Here is a 17,606-nt window from a genome sequence, read left to right as displayed (position 1 = left end):
TTGACATCCCTGATCTAGACAGATGTGACTTTCTTTTTTTTCTTTTTTGTTTAAGAGTTTGGTATTGAACGTGCAACATCCACTGCAAAACAAGTGACTGGCATTAAATATTTATTACTTACCAAGAGCTCATTTTTAATGTGACGTGCTTCATTCACAGACAGCCCAACAACGTGCAAAATAATGCTTATTTTATTTTATTTTCCATAAAAAGACAGGGATAAGTCACAAAGCAACAATATTTTAAATTTTCTAAAAACTATTATTTTTTTCTTAATGTGAAACTACTTTTTTATCGAGGGAGGAAAAAATGCAGATGTGGTTGAGTTTTAGCTATAATAGCAATGGCTTCTTTTTTTTTTTTTTTTTGTTTAAAAAAAAAAAAAATGCTACCAAACATGCTACCTAGAAAAGATTCGTATGTTTTCTTGTCTATGAAAAAGTACAGGAAAAACAGCAAGTGAGAGCAACCTACTCAGACTACGTGGTTAAAAAGGCTTTACAAACTTGGTTGATTATGAATGTAGTATTTAACATGGTGGAAGCCTGGAAACCAGCTTGTGGTGAAACATCACAATACATCAAATCACATGAAACAGTTCCTACTTAACAAATAAATTACTGTATAGTAGAACACGTAGAAAAAAAAAAAAAAAAAAAAAAGACAACGTGTGTTCCCGTGAGAGGAAAAGCCACATTTATCGGGCAGCTGCCTTCATGGCTTACATGTGTGGCTATTGTGACAGACAAGCTTTTATATTTATTGACCTCACTTGACTGAACATACATGTACATTTACAATAGAGGTGGATAATAAATACATGGACATTCCTCATACAATCATACGGAGGTCTGTAGTCTTACAAAGAATATCAAAACCTGAGATAAACAGACCAAAAACCTGTAAAAACTTTTCATATCAACCAAATATGTTCAAAGCAGGTAGGACTTCTATTAAAATGAACAAAAACAGAGCTGAGTAAATCTCCACTGTTATCTGTGAGTTCTGTAAAGTCGGATGTACTTGGTGAACTACGAGAGGAAACGAATAAGAATGATTCAGGGTGATTCAGGCAAGACGAGTCTTTAAATAGAGACCTCAAAATTCAGTAAAACAGCACAAATGGTAACCTACATTTTCATGAGCAGATATGAATAACTTAAAAACCTCACATTTGTACAAATACTATAAAAAGCATTACTTCTATAAAATAGAGAAATATTTCAAAATAGATCAATTTTTTTAAAAATTCAAACTTTACAAGAATATGTAGGCTACTGGTTCTTAGCTGGTTGGGGAAGAAAATATTAACTTGGTTTTTTTTTTTTATTTCTTTCTTTATTTTTGTACCTGAGACGTGAACAACTGTCCAAATTTGAGCAGAAAATATCTTTGTCCACATAGAGATGTGAGGTATGTCATTTCATTAAAATAAAAAGTCTCTCCTGAATTAAATAGACAAGTAAACAACAAGAAAAAAAAAGAAAAAAAAAAGAGTTCCCTTGAATGTGGTCTTAACGTTCCCCTAGCAGCACCGTGGGAAGAAATGCTGATAATGGCATCTAAACTATAATGGAAACAGTAAATTTGTATAAAATCAACAATGTAAAAACCACTAGGAAAAAAAAGTATTTAAAAGCAAACGTAACTTGAGATCACACAACTGCAAATGCTGGGATTTAACCAATAAACGTGTACTCGCTAAACTTTTACAACACTAGGATGATCTGAGGACTGTGCAGCCCTGCCTACAATGAACAGCCTGAAAAAAATACAAAAACTGAAAACAAACAGACTATTAGGAATTAATATATGCTGTTATCAATCATTTTAGCTGCAGAGTTATGAGTGGGTTTTTTCCCTGTTTTTTAAGATATGTGTGCGCAAAAACAGCTGGTCACTGTGTTGAGTGCTGGGGATATCGGAGGTGATTGGTCAAAGGAACAAGGTGTGGTTCAGTTACAATGCTGATGCTCCGCCGTGCTTCTCCTGCAACACAGACATGTTTTGTTTATATGATCTCAAGTTGCTAAGACAAAACTGTCCTCGTCATTAAGCGCTAAAGAGTTGATGCAAGTACAAATTTAAGCACAACACTGTAACTTCATATTTCAGATTAAAGAGTAGTATCTAAAACTAAGGAAGCTTGTTTTCGGTGCTGAAAAAGAATTGGATACGATTTGTGCGAATATTCTGTGCATTAAAAATATTTTTTGGACTCGCCTACTATTAATGTAGCTGTTGACCTCAACTGCTCACATGATTTTGCGGGATGAGGTTGTGGCATTTATTTTTCCAGTTCAAGCTCAATTTTTTAGATTTTTCACATGCAAAATAAACAGATCTGACTAATCAGAGCACTGCATTTGGCAGCAAGTGCACTCGTAGCTCAAAATGCGCACCCGTACTGAATATACAGTGATTAAATAATATTGTTTTACCTCAGAGACGATTACACGACAAGTTTGCATCTGAAAAATTTGGAATTAAATGCTGTTATTTTGCACCGCACTTGGTGTAACGTCTTTGCTAACTATCTTGGAATTTCCGTCCAGTTGTTGAAATTTTGAGTTAAGGCTTTCTTTCCTTTTACTGCACAAACAAGCTTCCATATAAAACTCAGCCAAGAGAGCAAATACCGCCTTACGCCTAAACCTGTGTGTAGATTTTGTACCTTATCTTGGTCGATGTCAGAGTCTGCGGTTATGACAATTCTCTTCTCCACGCGAGTTTCTGAAGATCCACTTTTTACTACCTGTACAGGAAGGAAAATCTATATTAGGCATATAAAGAGTAATAGAACGGGAAAGGCGAGAGCCTAATTTGCTCTGCTGACCTTTGAGATGTGAGTGGTGGTAGTCGTCACTGAGGTGCCACTGGTGGTCTCTGAGGTAATGGTCTGGGAACTGGATACTGTTGAGCAATCTTTGTCCTCCTCTGTCCCATCAACGGTCACCTGAAGGAAAGAAGAAAAAAGGGGGATGTACTGAATAATCATTTCTAAATCATGTGACATCAAGGTTTCACCGAGGAAGGCACAAGGCTGCTTCATTCTTATTATGGAGCCCTTCTACTGATCCTCCCAGACCTCCTTATTGGGAGTTTTTGAAGCCACCTCCACCATGCAAACCTGACTGCCTATAGCTGAGACAGATCTGGGCTGAGCAGCTGCTGGAGCCCCTACCTTTGAAGACTCATAGGTGAAGGTCTTAGTCGGGACGATAGGGACCTCTGTGGTGGAGATGCCACTGGGTAAGGGGCTGGAGACGGCTGTGATGGTGACAGTCTGCGTCTGCACCAGAGGGGGCTGTGAAATGGAGCACAGCCCCATGAGTGGCTGTTTAACCAGACACTTTGCACCACAGCAAACACTTTATTTCACACCATGCATTAGCTATTGCCTTTTTTTTCTTTTATTAGACTTTCACCACAACCGCTATTTCCTCTCACCAGATTAGTTTATTGTATTCGAAACAGAAGAATCAACGTGTTAACGTCACTTCCCACCACCAATCATTCCAAGAGAAACCGTGAATAAACGGCACAGGTGAGTTGGAAAGATGATCAAAAGTAATGGTTTTGTAGCAGAGATTGTTACAATGACCCGTCACCGTCGTTAAAAACTTAGCACACCACTGTGCAGCACCTCTGCAGCGTCTTGAGTTCCATCTGACAATAACAAGCACTTTCACACCAAACCGAATACCACCTTAGGAGAGTCACAAGTTTTTTTATTTGTATCGGTGCTGCAAAGGAGTGTGTCAGCCAAGAAGGGAAATAATCAGCATCACCCCGAGGGAGTCAGGAGGCTACCTGGAAACAGCGCATGACCTGTGGACCATCGCTCCAGAAATAGGAAGCTGGGGAAGATCCAGCTATCCTCCCAGAGTCAGCCGACACTCCGGGACACGATCCTTCTTCCTCCGGGATCACTTCTAAAGCATTACAGGAGGGCTCAAAGGAAGGAGGCAGCTGTGCCATTTCCACCTCTACGATTGGCACCAAGTTCGTCTCAAACACTACAACCTCTTCCTGATCACGTAACTCTTTCTCAACAGTAGCGCTGTGGACTTCGACACTCTCAGGCTCGCTCTTGATGGGTAGGCCTGTAAATTCCAAACTACTGCTGGTTTCCTCATGTGCAGTCTTTGTGTCTGAACCATTGCTTAGGGGTCTAATGCACACACTCTAAAAAAGACATAAAATAGTTACTATGTGAAGTATTTCCAACTGATACTGTGAAAATGATAAATACGCATGCATGCAAGCTAAAAATATGTACATAGAGTGGATTAGGCTGCACAAAGTATAGGTTTTATCAGGTACTGCAGAGACTCTGGTTATCTGATTGCACTTATGTAATAAAAATCAGCCCTGTTTTAATGCCATAGCTTAACAACACACAATGGCCACAATCATTTCTACATGGTGCATGCTAAAAGTAGGTGACCAAGTTTTATGAATGGTTACAACTTTATGGCATGCATCTTAACAATAAATAGAATTCGTCATGATTCAATTCTCCTGTTTAAATTTGGAGAGGAAGGAACAGCAGAATATTATGAAACCTGAAGTTTATATGAAATAATTCAATTCCATAAATGGAAATAAGAAGCATATGAACTGAATATGGAATGGCTTTTATTCTTTGGTCAACGTTGATTGTCAAAAAGTCATGCAACAAGGAATCTCTTGCAGCTGCTACATACTCCCTTTCCAAATACTGGTGGAGGACAAACAGGTTATTAAGAATAACAATTAAGCTGCCTCAAGAAATACTAGTGTGAAAGGGTACTGATCATTTCCCCCATTAACAAGACTGCTGTTTTCTAGTGCATGTGAGTTCAGGAAAAAAGTCACAGTGGTCATCTTTTTCTTTTTTTAAAGACAGTACTGTAAGACGACTGACAATATAAATGTACCTCAACATGTGTATAAAAGCAGGCTCAAAGTGATGCGGTCAAACATTAAAAACCTCCGGATAAAAGTCAAAACTTGTATCTTTAAAAGTCCAAAAGACGTCACAGAAAATGCAAACAGCACTGCGTTATCACTTCCAGTCCTGATCAGTCTTTGGAGAAGGAGAGGTCTGATTCTGGTTGGAGAAACCAGGGGTGGGGTGGGGGAATTGTGCCGCAGTGGAGGAAACAGGGAATCAAAGTCTCAACAGTTCAAAGGAAGCCTGAGAGAAAAAAAAAAAAAAAAAAAAAGAGGGCAGCTTCTCAAGTGGAGCAGAGGATGAGAGGTGAAAATGCTGGAGTGATGCTGCAGAGGAAGCAAAGGAAGGAGAAGAGGAGAAGAGAAAGCTAGAGGCTGATGGGTAGATGGGCAGGGTGCGGTCTCCGTGGGTCACATTCACACCTTGTGTGGGGCCTCCGCAGGGTTGAGACGACCCCCTCAGCTGCGTTTGGAGTAGAAGTCGAGCAGGGGGCCGCGCGGAAGGCGGATGACAAACTGATGGGGGGGGGCGAGGATGAGCAGGAGCAGGAGGGGGGAAAAGATGAGAGGGAGGAATTTTAAAATACGATAATGAACTGAATTTGTCAAATCTGAATTTGTGCAACAGCTGATAAAATTCTAACATTTTAAAGCCTTTATTAGAAAACAAACCAGATTTTATTCACTTTTCGTTTGTTTTCAGAGCATTGAAATGTTACATGCATTTTAACATGCACTTTATTTGTTTCCATGAACAACAAACTTTTCTTTCTTCTTTTGAAAAGACAGAAAAGTCATTCACACTTGCGGTATCTTATTTAAAACTATCTCATCAGCTAAAGATGATACAGCTGAGAGCTGATGCATAGCAACAATGCTATGCATCTCAAGTGACATCAAGCTGTCATAAAGGTTCATAATGTCAGCAGCTCAGAACCTAAAGTTTAACTGGTTATTTTAACAAGTAGCTTTTACTTTATTTTAATTCAATTATCAGTCCGTTAGAAGCAGCAGAATCAAATCTAGCTCTGCTTAAAGTTGATGTTTACTTTTCTCACAGTAGTGAGTTGTAAATAAGACGATAAGCTGCCTTGGAAAAAAATTATAAAAAATAATATTACTCCTGTTATGAGTCGTGTGGTTGTTGGCTCATATACTTTGTACAATTGTTCTGTTTCATTTCCAAACTGCTCGCTGTGAGCTGTCAGTACAGTTGGTCCATAATTTGTTGGACAAAGGCACAGTGTTTGTAGTTTGCCTATGCACATCACCACAGTGGATTTTAAATCAATATGACTGAAATGCAGACTTCCAGCAATTCAAGGTGTTTAACAAGTTGTGAGGTTTAAAAATAATGACGTTTTTTTTTTTTTTTTGCCAATTTTAAATATCAGGTTTGTTCACTTGAATAAAAATGTTCAAGTCTACAACCTGCTGACATCAAATCTTCTGTTTACGTCTATTTGTGCATCTTTGAAATTTGTCTCCAGTAAAAAGAAAATCAAAACTGTTTGGCTGAGATCAGGTGATCAACTGGCCGTGGAAGAGTATCTCATTTCTTTTCCTTGATGGCCTTATGATCATTGGCTATTTCTCTCCTTATCAATACTTTTCTCTTCCCATCATTCTGGTAGTTCCTCTTGGTTTCATGTGTCCAAACTCTTTTAGAGGTTTTCTGGCAAAGTCTAATTCGGCCTTCTCGTTTAACCACCCAGCTGTAAAGCCTCTGTATTTCCATTCATTTCCCTCTTGATAATACACTCGGACACTGATACTCTTACCTTGCTAACTTGCTTATGTGTTGTGAAAATGTTTTTTCTTAACCTTGGAAATATTTCATCATCCACTTTGGTTGTTTTCTGTGGTCTTTCAGGCATCTCGGTGTTGCTGAGCTGGCCATTGAATTCATTATCTTATAAAACGTCCGAGATTATTGATTTGGCCACTCTGTAGGTTTTTGCTATTTCTCTGATAGGTTTGATCGGATTGTTCAGCCTAATGACAGTCCCCTGACTTGCTCTAGCCTCATATTTTTGAATAACATTTTGACTCAACTTGTTATGTTACGTCTGTTTCATCTGTCGAGAAATAATAAGGGAACAAGTTTCACCTGGCCATGAAAATGTTGTGGAGACAGTGCATAAAAATGGCTGTAATTCCTAAACGGATAATGCTATACTTTTGTACAAGCCCTTAAATTAAAGCTGACAGATGGCACTTCAATCACATGTTGATGACTTGATTTCAAATCCACTGCGAAACTATTAAAAACAAATGTCTATCTCCAAGAAATTATGGCCCCTCCTGTACGTGTTTCTTTGAAAACTCAAGTGCATACTGACAATATGATATTTTTGAAGGAATTTAAGTTTTCAAATGTAATAATCTTTGTGTCCAAGTCATCATGAAGCACTTGATGCAAATGCATGTCAAGTGAACCTCAACAGATTACATAATTACTCATGTGACAGCGACTAAATTGAAACTGAGTTTCCATCCGTGAAAAGCTTCAATTACCTGAAATACTGTCATTCAAATATTTACTCATGTCAATAACAATATTAATAATAATAATAATAATGTTGTATTAGCTGTTTGCCAGAATCATTTACCAGAATAATGGCTGATACAACTGTGAATGAGGCCTCATCTCTTCATAAAAAACAAACAAAGATGCTCAGAGAAAGCAGCAAAATAAAAAAGGTGAAAGCAGCGTAAAAAGAAAGTAAGCCAAGAAAAAAGAGAGGAAAAAGAGAGGGAAGAGGGGAAATACTGTTCAGCGCCAGCACGTGCAAAACGTCTTGAAGGTGGGTTGCCTTTTAGTCATGCAGCAAATTTGTAAAAGTCAGGTCTGTCAGTCATGCAGTACAAACGTGTTGGGCTTCAGAGGCATCCTAAGCAGGTCTGATTCAGACCGAGTGACATCTCAGGGAGGAAAACCTGTGCCAAAGATGCCTCACCCACAGCGGTCTTTTATGTGAATGAACAAATATAAAAGTCAACGAGTCCGGCTGCATTCTTCATACACATTCAATTAATGCATACCGCATGCCATCAGCTCAGATACATGCACACGCAAACTGTCAACACTGTCTACATCAGAAAGAGCCTGAATGACTCCTCTTCACAATTTCTTCTTTTTAAACATTACTCAAACACAAGTAAGTGCCAAGTCAGTTCCAAAACTGATCATCTTAATTAGTCAAATTAGATGTTATTTTTTACTATTTTTTCTCTCAAATTCTCCAACTGATAGACTAAATGAACTAAAAGGATCAGTTGTTTTTTGTGCCAGACTTACCCCATCCGCGCTGGGCAGAGGCTGACCGTTGATTCCCAGGGTGCGGAAGGGAGAGTGTGTGGACAGGCGCTTGTCCCACTCACTTGGCTTGTGATCTGGGACCGCCTCCATGAAGTTTCTCTTCAGCTCACTGATGCTGGCGTGATGCCTGAGCAGCACCTCCTGAGGCTTATCGAAATCCTTTACAGAGGAAAGTCGAGATGGGAAAGACGTTGGCGGTTGAGGGGGGGGGAAAGGATGGAGGATGGAGAAAGAGGATAATACAAGGACAGAAAGTACACAGAGGTTGTCCGGGAAGGGAGAGGGAAGGCAGAAGATGTGTCGTAGAGAGGGAGAGATTAAAAGAAAAAAAAAAGTCAGATTATTTGGTGTTTTTTTGCCGTTTTGCGCAACTTTGGTTGATTTATTGATGATTAAATAAGCAGAAGCGGGGTTAACGTGATTCTAAGCAAACATAAATTTTTCAGATTCCTTAAAAAATGATCAGTGTCTCCTTTTCAAAATGCAAATTAAACCTGGCAGCTGATTCATGAGAGCAGAGCTGGAGCCGCGATTTATCAAGCTGATAAATATTTGGAGTCATTTGGAGCCGTGGTTGGGTAGAGGGCCTAAACTATACAGCGCAACACTGAGCATCTATTTCACAGCATTAGGCTCGCAGTGAAACATGTTAAGAGAAGAGGCTGCAAACCAAAGAGCAGGAGAAAGGCGGTGACAGCAGACATTGTAAAAGCTCTTGAAGATGAAGGCTTGTTCCAAATGAAATCCCCGTTCATTTAAGACAAATGAACAACGGTCAAAGCGCTGATTTGGCAACATTTAGCACCAAGTTGATCTTTACAGGCAACCGCAGGATGTGATAGCAAATAAACAGAACATACTGCAAACTATATATCTGTATATCATGAGCTGTTGTGGTGCAAAAGAGCAACTTAATGATAAATGTTTCACCAAATGGCATTTCTTTCATACACAACACAGCAGGGATCCCCCCCCACACACACACACACATTTTCATTTCTACAGACTAAAACACTCATTTCCATAATTGTCAAGAAAATGAAATGCATTACTGACAAGTCTGAAAATGAGATGAAGGACAGAGCAAAAGCAGGAACAGGAGAATACTGATGATCTTGAATAAATAAGTGCATAAAACATGAGCTCGGAGTGAAACCTGCCATTAAAAAAACAATTAAGGAAAGCTTCACCGTTCTTAGACCTTGGTGCCTCACCAACACCGCACGGTGAATCACTATGAACAGTTTGTGGATTATCAGGAGTGCAGCATCCTGAACAAGTTCAGATTGAACCCAGTCATTTTTTCTTGTTGTTCTAAACTCAACAGCACTCTCCTGAATCAATCGGATCAGAGTCGGTTGCCACACACAAACACACATTTTTCATGTAATCTACAGCCGCTCGTTAACGCCGACGAGAAAAGTGTGAATCATGCCGCATGCAAGCGTGATGTTAAACAGCAGCCGGTGCGCCAAAGAGCAAGAAAATGCAGCTGGAGACCGACGTCTCCAGAAGGGATACCAACCTCCAACATTAATTGGCTATGTCTGATATATATTGAGTCACCCTCAATTTTCTTAGCTCTTTTCTGTGAAAAATGAAAAGAACAAAAAAAAGAAGGTGGGTTTGTTTCAGTTTCCCTTTATGCTGGCATCAACCACACCTCTTCCATGCACACTACGAAGTTCACTAATGTGTTAATAAAACAGAGAAAGTAAGAGTAAGAGTGCATGCACAGTCGTTTGTGTGACCATAAGGGACCAAAATCTGCACTACACTAACAAAGCAAAGAACAGATGGCTCTGGAGGACTGACCGAAGATTTCTATTCTTATACCGAGAAAAGAAAAAAAGTGATGGAGTGACATAAATGTGATAAAACACCAGTTACCATGCCTCTTTAGTGCATTTAATCTATAATCATGCATGTGTGCATTCCAGTGTTAAGAACAGCAAGCAATGGGAAGAAATGATGTAACTGTTTCAACTTTTAAAAACAGCCAGTAGGTGTTAACGTACTCTGAGACTGTGAGACTGTGAAACTGTTTGCGATCTATCCATTGTTATATTTTCTACCTTTTATAAAATTTTAAAAAAATAAATAAAAACATTTCTTGTGCATCGAACCTGATGTAGGTTTCATTTACGATCTAGCTGTGTGGAAGCACAACATGAGAAGAGGGTGATATTAGTCTTTGGGATGAGAAGCTCTTTATCATCAGAAATGGAGGTGGAGAAAATGGCTACGGTAACATGTACGGCACTAAGAATCTGACCTTTCGCATTCGCACCACCTCCGTGCTCGTCGTGTCAGACTCGTGCTACCCCAGGGGAGGAGAGAGGAAGACGTGTTAGCATCCCCTGAATGTTGGCGTTAACACTCAGATCTCAACCGTGGTATAAGCACGTCTTCTGACATGCAAGACGCCTGCGTCTGACACTAACCTGGATGTCCCCATTCATGGTAGATATCAGTGATGAGTCTAGTTCTCTCTGGTCCCTCCACACTGCTGGCTACAGCAGCAAGAGATACACAGTTCACACTCAGACACAGAGAGCGATCTCAGATACTTTAGCATCTTTCGCCACAAAGGCTTTGTACCATTCACAATAAAAGACTTTCTATGAAAACACAACATTTGTTATCACTTTTTTCCACACATATTACATTACCAACATTTACAACAGCGATCAGAGTAACTGAATACCTTGGCGTCAGCCCCGGCTTCGATTTTTGAGGGCTCCACGGCTTCTACGGTGACCTGCAGCTTCCGTTCCTCCTGGCGGCTGGTTTTGATTGGAGTGGAGGTCTGGGGCTGGTCGAGAGTGGCCATGGGGATTCCCGCCTCCATCAGAGCAGCCTGGGAGAAGACCGGAGCACTGACAGGGCGCGTGCCCCTCTGGGCGCTCGCAGCTAGACAAAACGCAGACAAAATGGAAATGAGTGAATGTTGGGTTTTAGCACTGAGCAGGCTGCGAGTGGAGAGTTTTGTGAGGATCACGGTGAGTAAAATGCACACGAAAACAGATATAGCATTAAAAATAAAACAGCTTAACAAGCACATGGCACACTTAGCCTCAATGCTGCACAGGTATACTGTACCTCATTTGTTTCCTTTGCTCTCATTTAAAAGGACAAGCACGCATAAGCGTAAGGATGTGATGTGGGCCAGAAGCAGATGTCCACAAAGTGGATCAGTAAAAGCGGTTCTTGTTATATTCCAAAGGCTGGATGCAAAAGCCGACGGCATTAGGCTGCAAAAAGGCATAAAGCTAAATGAGATTGAACCAGGGAAATGACGACATTAAGAAAGCATTATTTCTTCAATCGAAGGTCCGTGAATAATGGAAAATGCTAGCTGTGAGCCAGTGTGTCCCGTGCAGAGGTTGCAGCTGTTAGAAATGAGTGTTTTTATGAAGCAAACAAGGCATGACCGTGTGTGAGGTTTTTTTTAGCCACACACAAAACGAAAAAACTCCACACAAGGAAAGAATACCTGACGCTTTGAGGTCACCCTCGAGTAGAACAAACCAATTATCACTGACACGTGTTTGCGAGGGTCTTTCTTCCAGGATCCGTTTCTCAAACCCCGGTCTCGTCTCAGAAATCCTAATCTTTTTCGTGGCCGCGGCGGGAGCTGGAACTGTGACCTGTGCTGGGAGCTGCTCGCGCTCCGAGACAGCGGCTAATACAAACACACAACCAGGTGTTACTCACCTCAGCAAGAAATGTTTCGTATGTATTGGCATACCAAGCTCTTTGGGATTATACCTGATTTCTTAAGGGACTCATCCAGAAGAGTAAACCAATCATCTTCCACCTCTCTCACTGCTGGACGTGGCTGCACCACATCCTGCTGCTGCTGCTGCCGTATTCTCTCCACTACTGTAATTGTCTGCTGTGCTGTCTGCTCTTTGAGTGTAAGCTCTTTAGCAGGTCTTACATCAGGATATGTATGGATGCGTTCCACCCCAGCCGCTGACAGAGTACAGAAAAAAAACTAAAATGAGACCCGCAGGAAGTTAAATATTCCCTCTACCTAAATATCTTAAATGAGCATTTTCCCCTGACATACTGCACCACCATACAAACACGATATAACTAAGGCTGGTGCAGTATTTCTGCATTCGTTTATAATGTGCTCCTAGTACAACATAATAGAAGTCGAGCACAGTTGCCATGTTATTCAGTCTGATAGCATCTCATAGCAAAGCCGCACGGCCATACAAGCAGCAGAATACCTGGAGCTTTTGCTGCTACATCCAGCAGCACAAACCAATCATCATCCACTTTTCCTGCTCTTGCCATTTCAATCTTCACCATCTCCACAGGTGGCCTCACACCTTCCACGATCTTCACTCTTGCTTCAGTGGTTGCCACTAGATCAATAATAGGTTTGACTACAGCAACAAACACAGAAACATAAACGTAAATACATCTGATGCAAACTTTTTGCGCACAGCTTCACACAGCACCCATTCGGCGTAGAAATCTACCTGGTTGTACGACCACAGGCTTTTCAAACAGGACAAACCAATCATCTTCTCTCTCAGAGAGGGAGGCAATTTGGCTCGCTCTAATTTCAGACACACTTGTCCTGTCTTGCCCGCCGTCCGCACCAATTACTGTCTTCTTCCATTTTTCGGTCACCTCAACCTCAAAAGTCTTCATTTCTGGAACGATCTGAGCTGGAGTCACTGGCACAGACAGAGTCAAAGGCGTTGAGTGATACTGCTATGACCACCATAGTCCTCTTAGAATATTATGTTTCAGTCTGAATTTACTGCAATACCTGTTGGTATCATGACTTCATCATGTGCAGTACCAAACAGAGCAAACCAGTCATCCTCTCTCTCTGGCTGGGGAGGCTGTGGTGTAACCTGGTCAATCTGAAGCAATCTCTGCTCTATACTTTTCACTTCAGTTGAAACATCTGGATAGATTTTAGTCTGCATCGACATAGAAACTGCAAAACAAAATTTTGATTTCAACTCCGGCTACTATGAAGCACAAGATAAATCTTTTGTTGATCTTATAAAAGCACATTTGTGAGCTGCAGATACCTATAGGGACATCTGGAATAACTTGCTTGGGAGCCACTGCTTCCACTTTCTCCACAACAGCATCCTCAACTACAAGCTCCCGCCTGGGATCAACAGCCTCTGCTTCAGTCAAGGCAGAAACGCTCTCTCTGGTGTAAACCTCAACATACTCAGCCATGGAAGCTACCAACAAAGAAACGGAAAACTCACTGTATGACACTTGAGGCAAAAAGTGAATGAAGAAACAGCAGGAGCGCAGGGGAAAATCTGCTCTACCTGGTGCCACAAATGAGGGCTGCCTAATGGGAACATCCAGCAGCACACACCAGTCATCTTCTCGCTCTTTCACATCCTGTAGAAGTGCTACCCCCTCCCTTTCTGGCAGCATTTGTTTTGCATCAGCACCTTCAACCAAAATGTCAAATCTTCTTTCTCTCTGCTCAAGAGCTGTTACTTCAATCAGAGAGACACGTTCCTCTGGGTGAGCAGCAATTCGCTCTGAAAAGGTGACTTAGTAAAAAAAAAAGAGGAAAAAGCTCAGGGACTTTGAAAATAAGAGTACCTGCAGTGCTTAGAATAATTGGTTCTGCTAAAGCTGTGAGCCAGCACAGGGGACTTTTATGAATACCTGGTGGTGCGTGTGACGTTTGTCTTGAAAAAACATCCAGTAACACAAACCAATCATCAACTTTGTCTGACACTTGGTGTTGTAGCTTTTCTCCTATATATCTCGATCCATCTTCGATTGCCATTTCTTTCCTCTCTTCCATGTGAGTAACTGGTAAGCAGAGTCAGGAGAGGCATCTTTAATCGCCAGCATTAACATGCAATTCTTTCATGAGCGAGTGAGGACAAAATAAAGCACAAGGAAGCCAAAGTTTCAAAAAATAAAACAAAAACAAGACCGAGCAGTACCTGATGGCCCAAAAAGCTTTTGTCGGGGAATAAAATCCAGCAACACAAACCAGTCATCAACCCGTTCAACGCTGATATGTGGTTTTTCTTTCTCGGGGTTGAAATAACCACCCTTGTCCACTTGAACACGTTCCACATCGGCAACTATGTAGGAAAGTGAAGACAGAATATTTGAGCGCGACGGAAAACAAATGCCCAGCTGGAAGAGAAGCTGGGCAGTGGTGGTTATTCTCTCTTTAAAAAATACATAGGCCGTATGAAAATCTAAAGTCGAGTATATCTTACACCTCACTGCAGAAATCAAAGCAAAAGAAAAGAGCAAAACGAAAGCCGGTTTGGTTAATATAATGTTAGTGCTTCGGGACATGTATGTCTTTATGGTTTTGATGATATTAGAATATCAGAGGGATTAGCATACTTTACCTGGTGTTTTGAAACCAGCTTTGTGTGGAGGCTGATCTAAAAGTATGAACCAAACATCATCAACTCTCGCCTGAGACAGACCTTCTGACCTCTCTGGAACCTCCCTCTGTGGCCTCTCCTCCACCACTTCTGTCTTACGCCACAGTTCCTGTCTTTCTAACATCTCCTCTGATGCAACACTAGACTGTCCCTGCACGTCTTCCATGCCTTCCTGCTGCTGCCCCCTCTCTTGTACAATAGTCACTATCTTCTCAGTCCTATGCTGAACCTTCTTGTATCCTGCTACAGCAGCAGAGCCGGCGACGTCTGCATCTTGCCACTCCTGTTCCATTTCACGCAGTTTCTCTCTAAAGCTATCGTCTGTGTCTTCTTCACCCTCCCACTTCACCCGTTTTATTTGTTCTTCCAAGTCATCCACTTCACCCTCACTTATATCTATTCTCTGCACAGATTTCCTCACCACCATGTCCGTTATACCCCTGGATTGGATTGACTGTCTCTGCTCCAAATTGCTCTCTCCTTCCCTTAACGCTTCTACCACTTTCTTGCCCACTTGTTTTTCGCTCTCCCGCTTCACCACGATGTCTTCCTCCTCAGGCAACAAGTCCTTTAAAAACACCTCTTTTATTTGTTCTTCCAATTCGTCCACTTCGCCTTCTTCACCCTCTTTTATAACTCTTCTCCTCACAGATTTCCTCACCACCATTTCTGTTACACCTTTGGCTTGGATCAACTGTTTCTGCTCCATGTCTCTCTCTTCTTGTTTTAGCTTTTCTACCTCTTCCTCCCCCAGTTCTTCCTCTACTGCATGCTGAATTCTCCCTGCAATTTCATCAATTTCTTGTAGCCTTTCCTCAAGATCCCTCACGTCCCTCAAGCTTCCTTCCAAAATTTCCTTCTCTGTAAATGCATCCACCAACATCACTGTTTCCCGCATCCTCCCAATCATCTCCTCAGTGATCATTTGCTGTTCTTTCACGCTTATGACCTGCTCCTCCTCCTCCCCCTCCGTGGTAGAGACTGGAAGAGTGATACAACAAACCATTTAAGTGCTGCAATTAATTGTTTTTTTTTTTACCATTTTTTACCCAAAAAAGTGTGAAGGTTTTTGCAGAAAGCCAGACAAAGAAACTCACGTTGAAGTTTTTCAAAATGCTCAGAGGGAGACACGCTGAGCAGACGGTCAAAGTACAGGAACCAGTCATCCTGATTTATCGCCACTGGTTCCAGTTGGTGGTCCATAGAGCTCGTTTTTGCCAAGCTAGTTTCAGCTGACATCAAAAAACAAGGTGCAACATTTTTTGTATCAGGTGATCAAACAACAACAAACTTCAACCAGCTGAAACGAGAAGGCCACGTGGAGCCACGCGCCTGGTTTCTTACTGAGTAGTGCCGTGTGCATATAGTATGGTGGCAACATGAATGAAGTGCATGTTAAATTTGCGATATTTGACGCTACCCATGCACTATAATGGTAGATACCTGGCTCTTCAACAAAATCAAAGGGTGAGATAAATGGAATATGAGGCTGATGATCCAGAAGAATAAACCATTCATCTTCCGTTCTCCTCTTCTGGTGATCGTCATCGCTCGCCAGATCCTGCCATGGCTGACTGACTGTCTGGATAATGGTTTGAGGACCAGCAGTCCCAGTCTCCGTGCCAACAGTACGCCCCTCCTCCTCCTCCCAGGACTGAGTGAAATTCTGCTCAAACTCCCTTCCGGCTGTGAAGACATGACGAGGTGATGCCAGTTATGTAATGGTTTTGCTGCAGAGATGACGACCGGCTGTGAATGCTGCACAGCGCTTCAAGCAAGAAAGATTTCAAGCTTTTGTGCCAGACTTCTGTGAGTCCAGTAAAGCGAAGTTAGTATAAAGATGAATGAAAGATGCCTTTTGCACTTTGGAACACAAACAGGCTCCAGATGGAACCCGTTACAATGATGGGCACTGGGGCAGTGATGAGGGAGGTCAGTCAGTCAAAAGTTCAAGCATAAAGGCAAATGAAAATAAGCAAATGAAAGCGGTTGTGCAACACACGTTAAGTGCAAAGTTATGAAATGAAAAAAAAGAGGAACAAGAGCCTCAAGACTGGAAATACCTGTTTAGAGTTACATTTGTGAAGAAATTTGTTTAATTTCTTTCAGATTTCAGTAACCAACAATACTGTGGAGTCACACCGGGGAAAGTACAGGGTACATGTCCCATCTCATGTATCAGAATAGGTCACTTTCCAGACAAGCTAACTGTGCTGAAGAGCAACAGTTTTGCAGGTATGGAAGCAAAGATGAATGGAAAAATGATGCAAAAAGGCTGTTAGATCCTACAAAGCAATCTGCGAGTAGAAGGTATGCCAAAAGGCATCACTTCACACACTTCGAAGTACCTGTGAATTCGGAAGAAGGCTGGGGTCTGTCAGATACCATCAGCAGTGACCAATCATCAACCTGAGTCCTGGCTGATGCCGAGACTACCTGCAGAAACTGGAGAGTTTCATCTCCAGGTTCTATAGCAAAAGAAGTCAGAGGGCACCTTATTGGACCCGTGGTTTATTGCAGGACACACACACACACACACACAGATGTGACAACATACACTCACGCATACCTCCATCTAGGTTGCGAGACAGCCTCTTGCTTGCAGATCGTGTGAAGCGAGGTGCCGGCCGGTCGATCATGGAGCTCGCCTGGCGGGTCTGGGCCTGAGTACGACCGCTGTACCGGAACTTAGAGCCCAAGGCGAGGAAGCGACGTGAAGAGGGCGGCTCCACTGTTGAAACCCTGAGCAAGAGATATAAGAATTACATTTTAATCTACACATTATTTGACCATTACATGAACACTGTGGATTCAAAATTATAAACCCTGCACTGTCTTCTTTTTTTAAAAAAAAGGATTCGTGTTATGTAAAAAGATTAGCAACATGTTTGGATTTATCTCATTAAACAGACAAAAGCTTTAAGAG

The 17,606-nt window shown here is 41.6% G+C and overlaps 1 protein-coding gene across 15 annotated transcripts in view; it reads right to left on the bottom strand.

Annotated features, from left to right (window-relative positions):
• Positions 1-352: 352 nt before the first annotated feature.
• LOC120732150 (band 4.1-like protein 3) overlaps positions 353-17,606 on the bottom strand; it is a 20,709-nt gene continuing 3,455 nt past the window's right edge. The window contains exons 9-32 of one of the 15 annotated variants that reach the window (XM_040029530.1): positions 17,250-17,422; positions 17,029-17,148; positions 16,124-16,366; positions 15,778-15,912; positions 14,642-15,661; positions 14,219-14,362; positions 13,932-14,081; positions 13,580-13,813; positions 13,325-13,486; positions 13,054-13,227; positions 12,758-12,958; positions 12,503-12,661; positions 12,033-12,239; positions 11,758-11,946; positions 10,969-11,174; positions 10,706-10,774; positions 10,537-10,581; positions 9,787-9,849; positions 8,241-8,420; positions 3,815-4,189; positions 3,186-3,308; positions 2,838-2,957; positions 2,676-2,756; positions 353-1,990 (exon numbers count right to left, since the gene is read on the bottom strand). In XM_040029530.1, the coding sequence (XP_039885464.1) occupies positions 1,961-1,990; positions 2,676-2,756; positions 2,838-2,957; positions 3,186-3,308; positions 3,815-4,189; positions 8,241-8,420; positions 9,787-9,849; positions 10,537-10,581; positions 10,706-10,774; positions 10,969-11,174; positions 11,758-11,946; positions 12,033-12,239; positions 12,503-12,661; positions 12,758-12,958; positions 13,054-13,227; positions 13,325-13,486; positions 13,580-13,813; positions 13,932-14,081; positions 14,219-14,362; positions 14,642-15,661; positions 15,778-15,912; positions 16,124-16,366; positions 17,029-17,148; positions 17,250-17,422 (4,603 nt within the window). In that variant the 3' untranslated portion in view covers positions 353-1,960. Of the gene's footprint in view, positions 1,991-2,675; positions 2,757-2,837; positions 2,958-3,185; positions 4,190-4,620; positions 5,456-8,240; positions 8,421-9,786; positions 9,850-10,536; positions 10,582-10,705; positions 10,775-10,968; positions 11,175-11,363; positions 11,947-12,032; positions 12,240-12,502; positions 12,662-12,757; positions 12,959-13,053; positions 13,228-13,324; positions 13,487-13,579; positions 13,814-13,931; positions 14,082-14,218; positions 14,363-14,641; positions 15,662-15,777; positions 15,913-16,123; positions 16,367-17,028; positions 17,149-17,249; positions 17,423-17,606 lie in introns of those variants that run through there. The other 14 variants (XM_040029534.1, XM_040029528.1, XM_040029535.1 and 11 more) reach the window with 14 other exon arrangements.

This window comes from Simochromis diagramma, unplaced genomic scaffold, assembly GCF_900408965.1.
Source record: "Simochromis diagramma unplaced genomic scaffold, fSimDia1.1 OVJJ01000361.1, whole genome shotgun sequence".
NCBI classification, from domain to species: Eukaryota; Metazoa; Chordata; class Actinopteri; order Cichliformes; family Cichlidae; genus Simochromis; species Simochromis diagramma.
The sequence above is the reverse complement of the archived record's forward strand: the minus strand, read 5'-3'. Positions and strand labels throughout refer to the sequence as shown.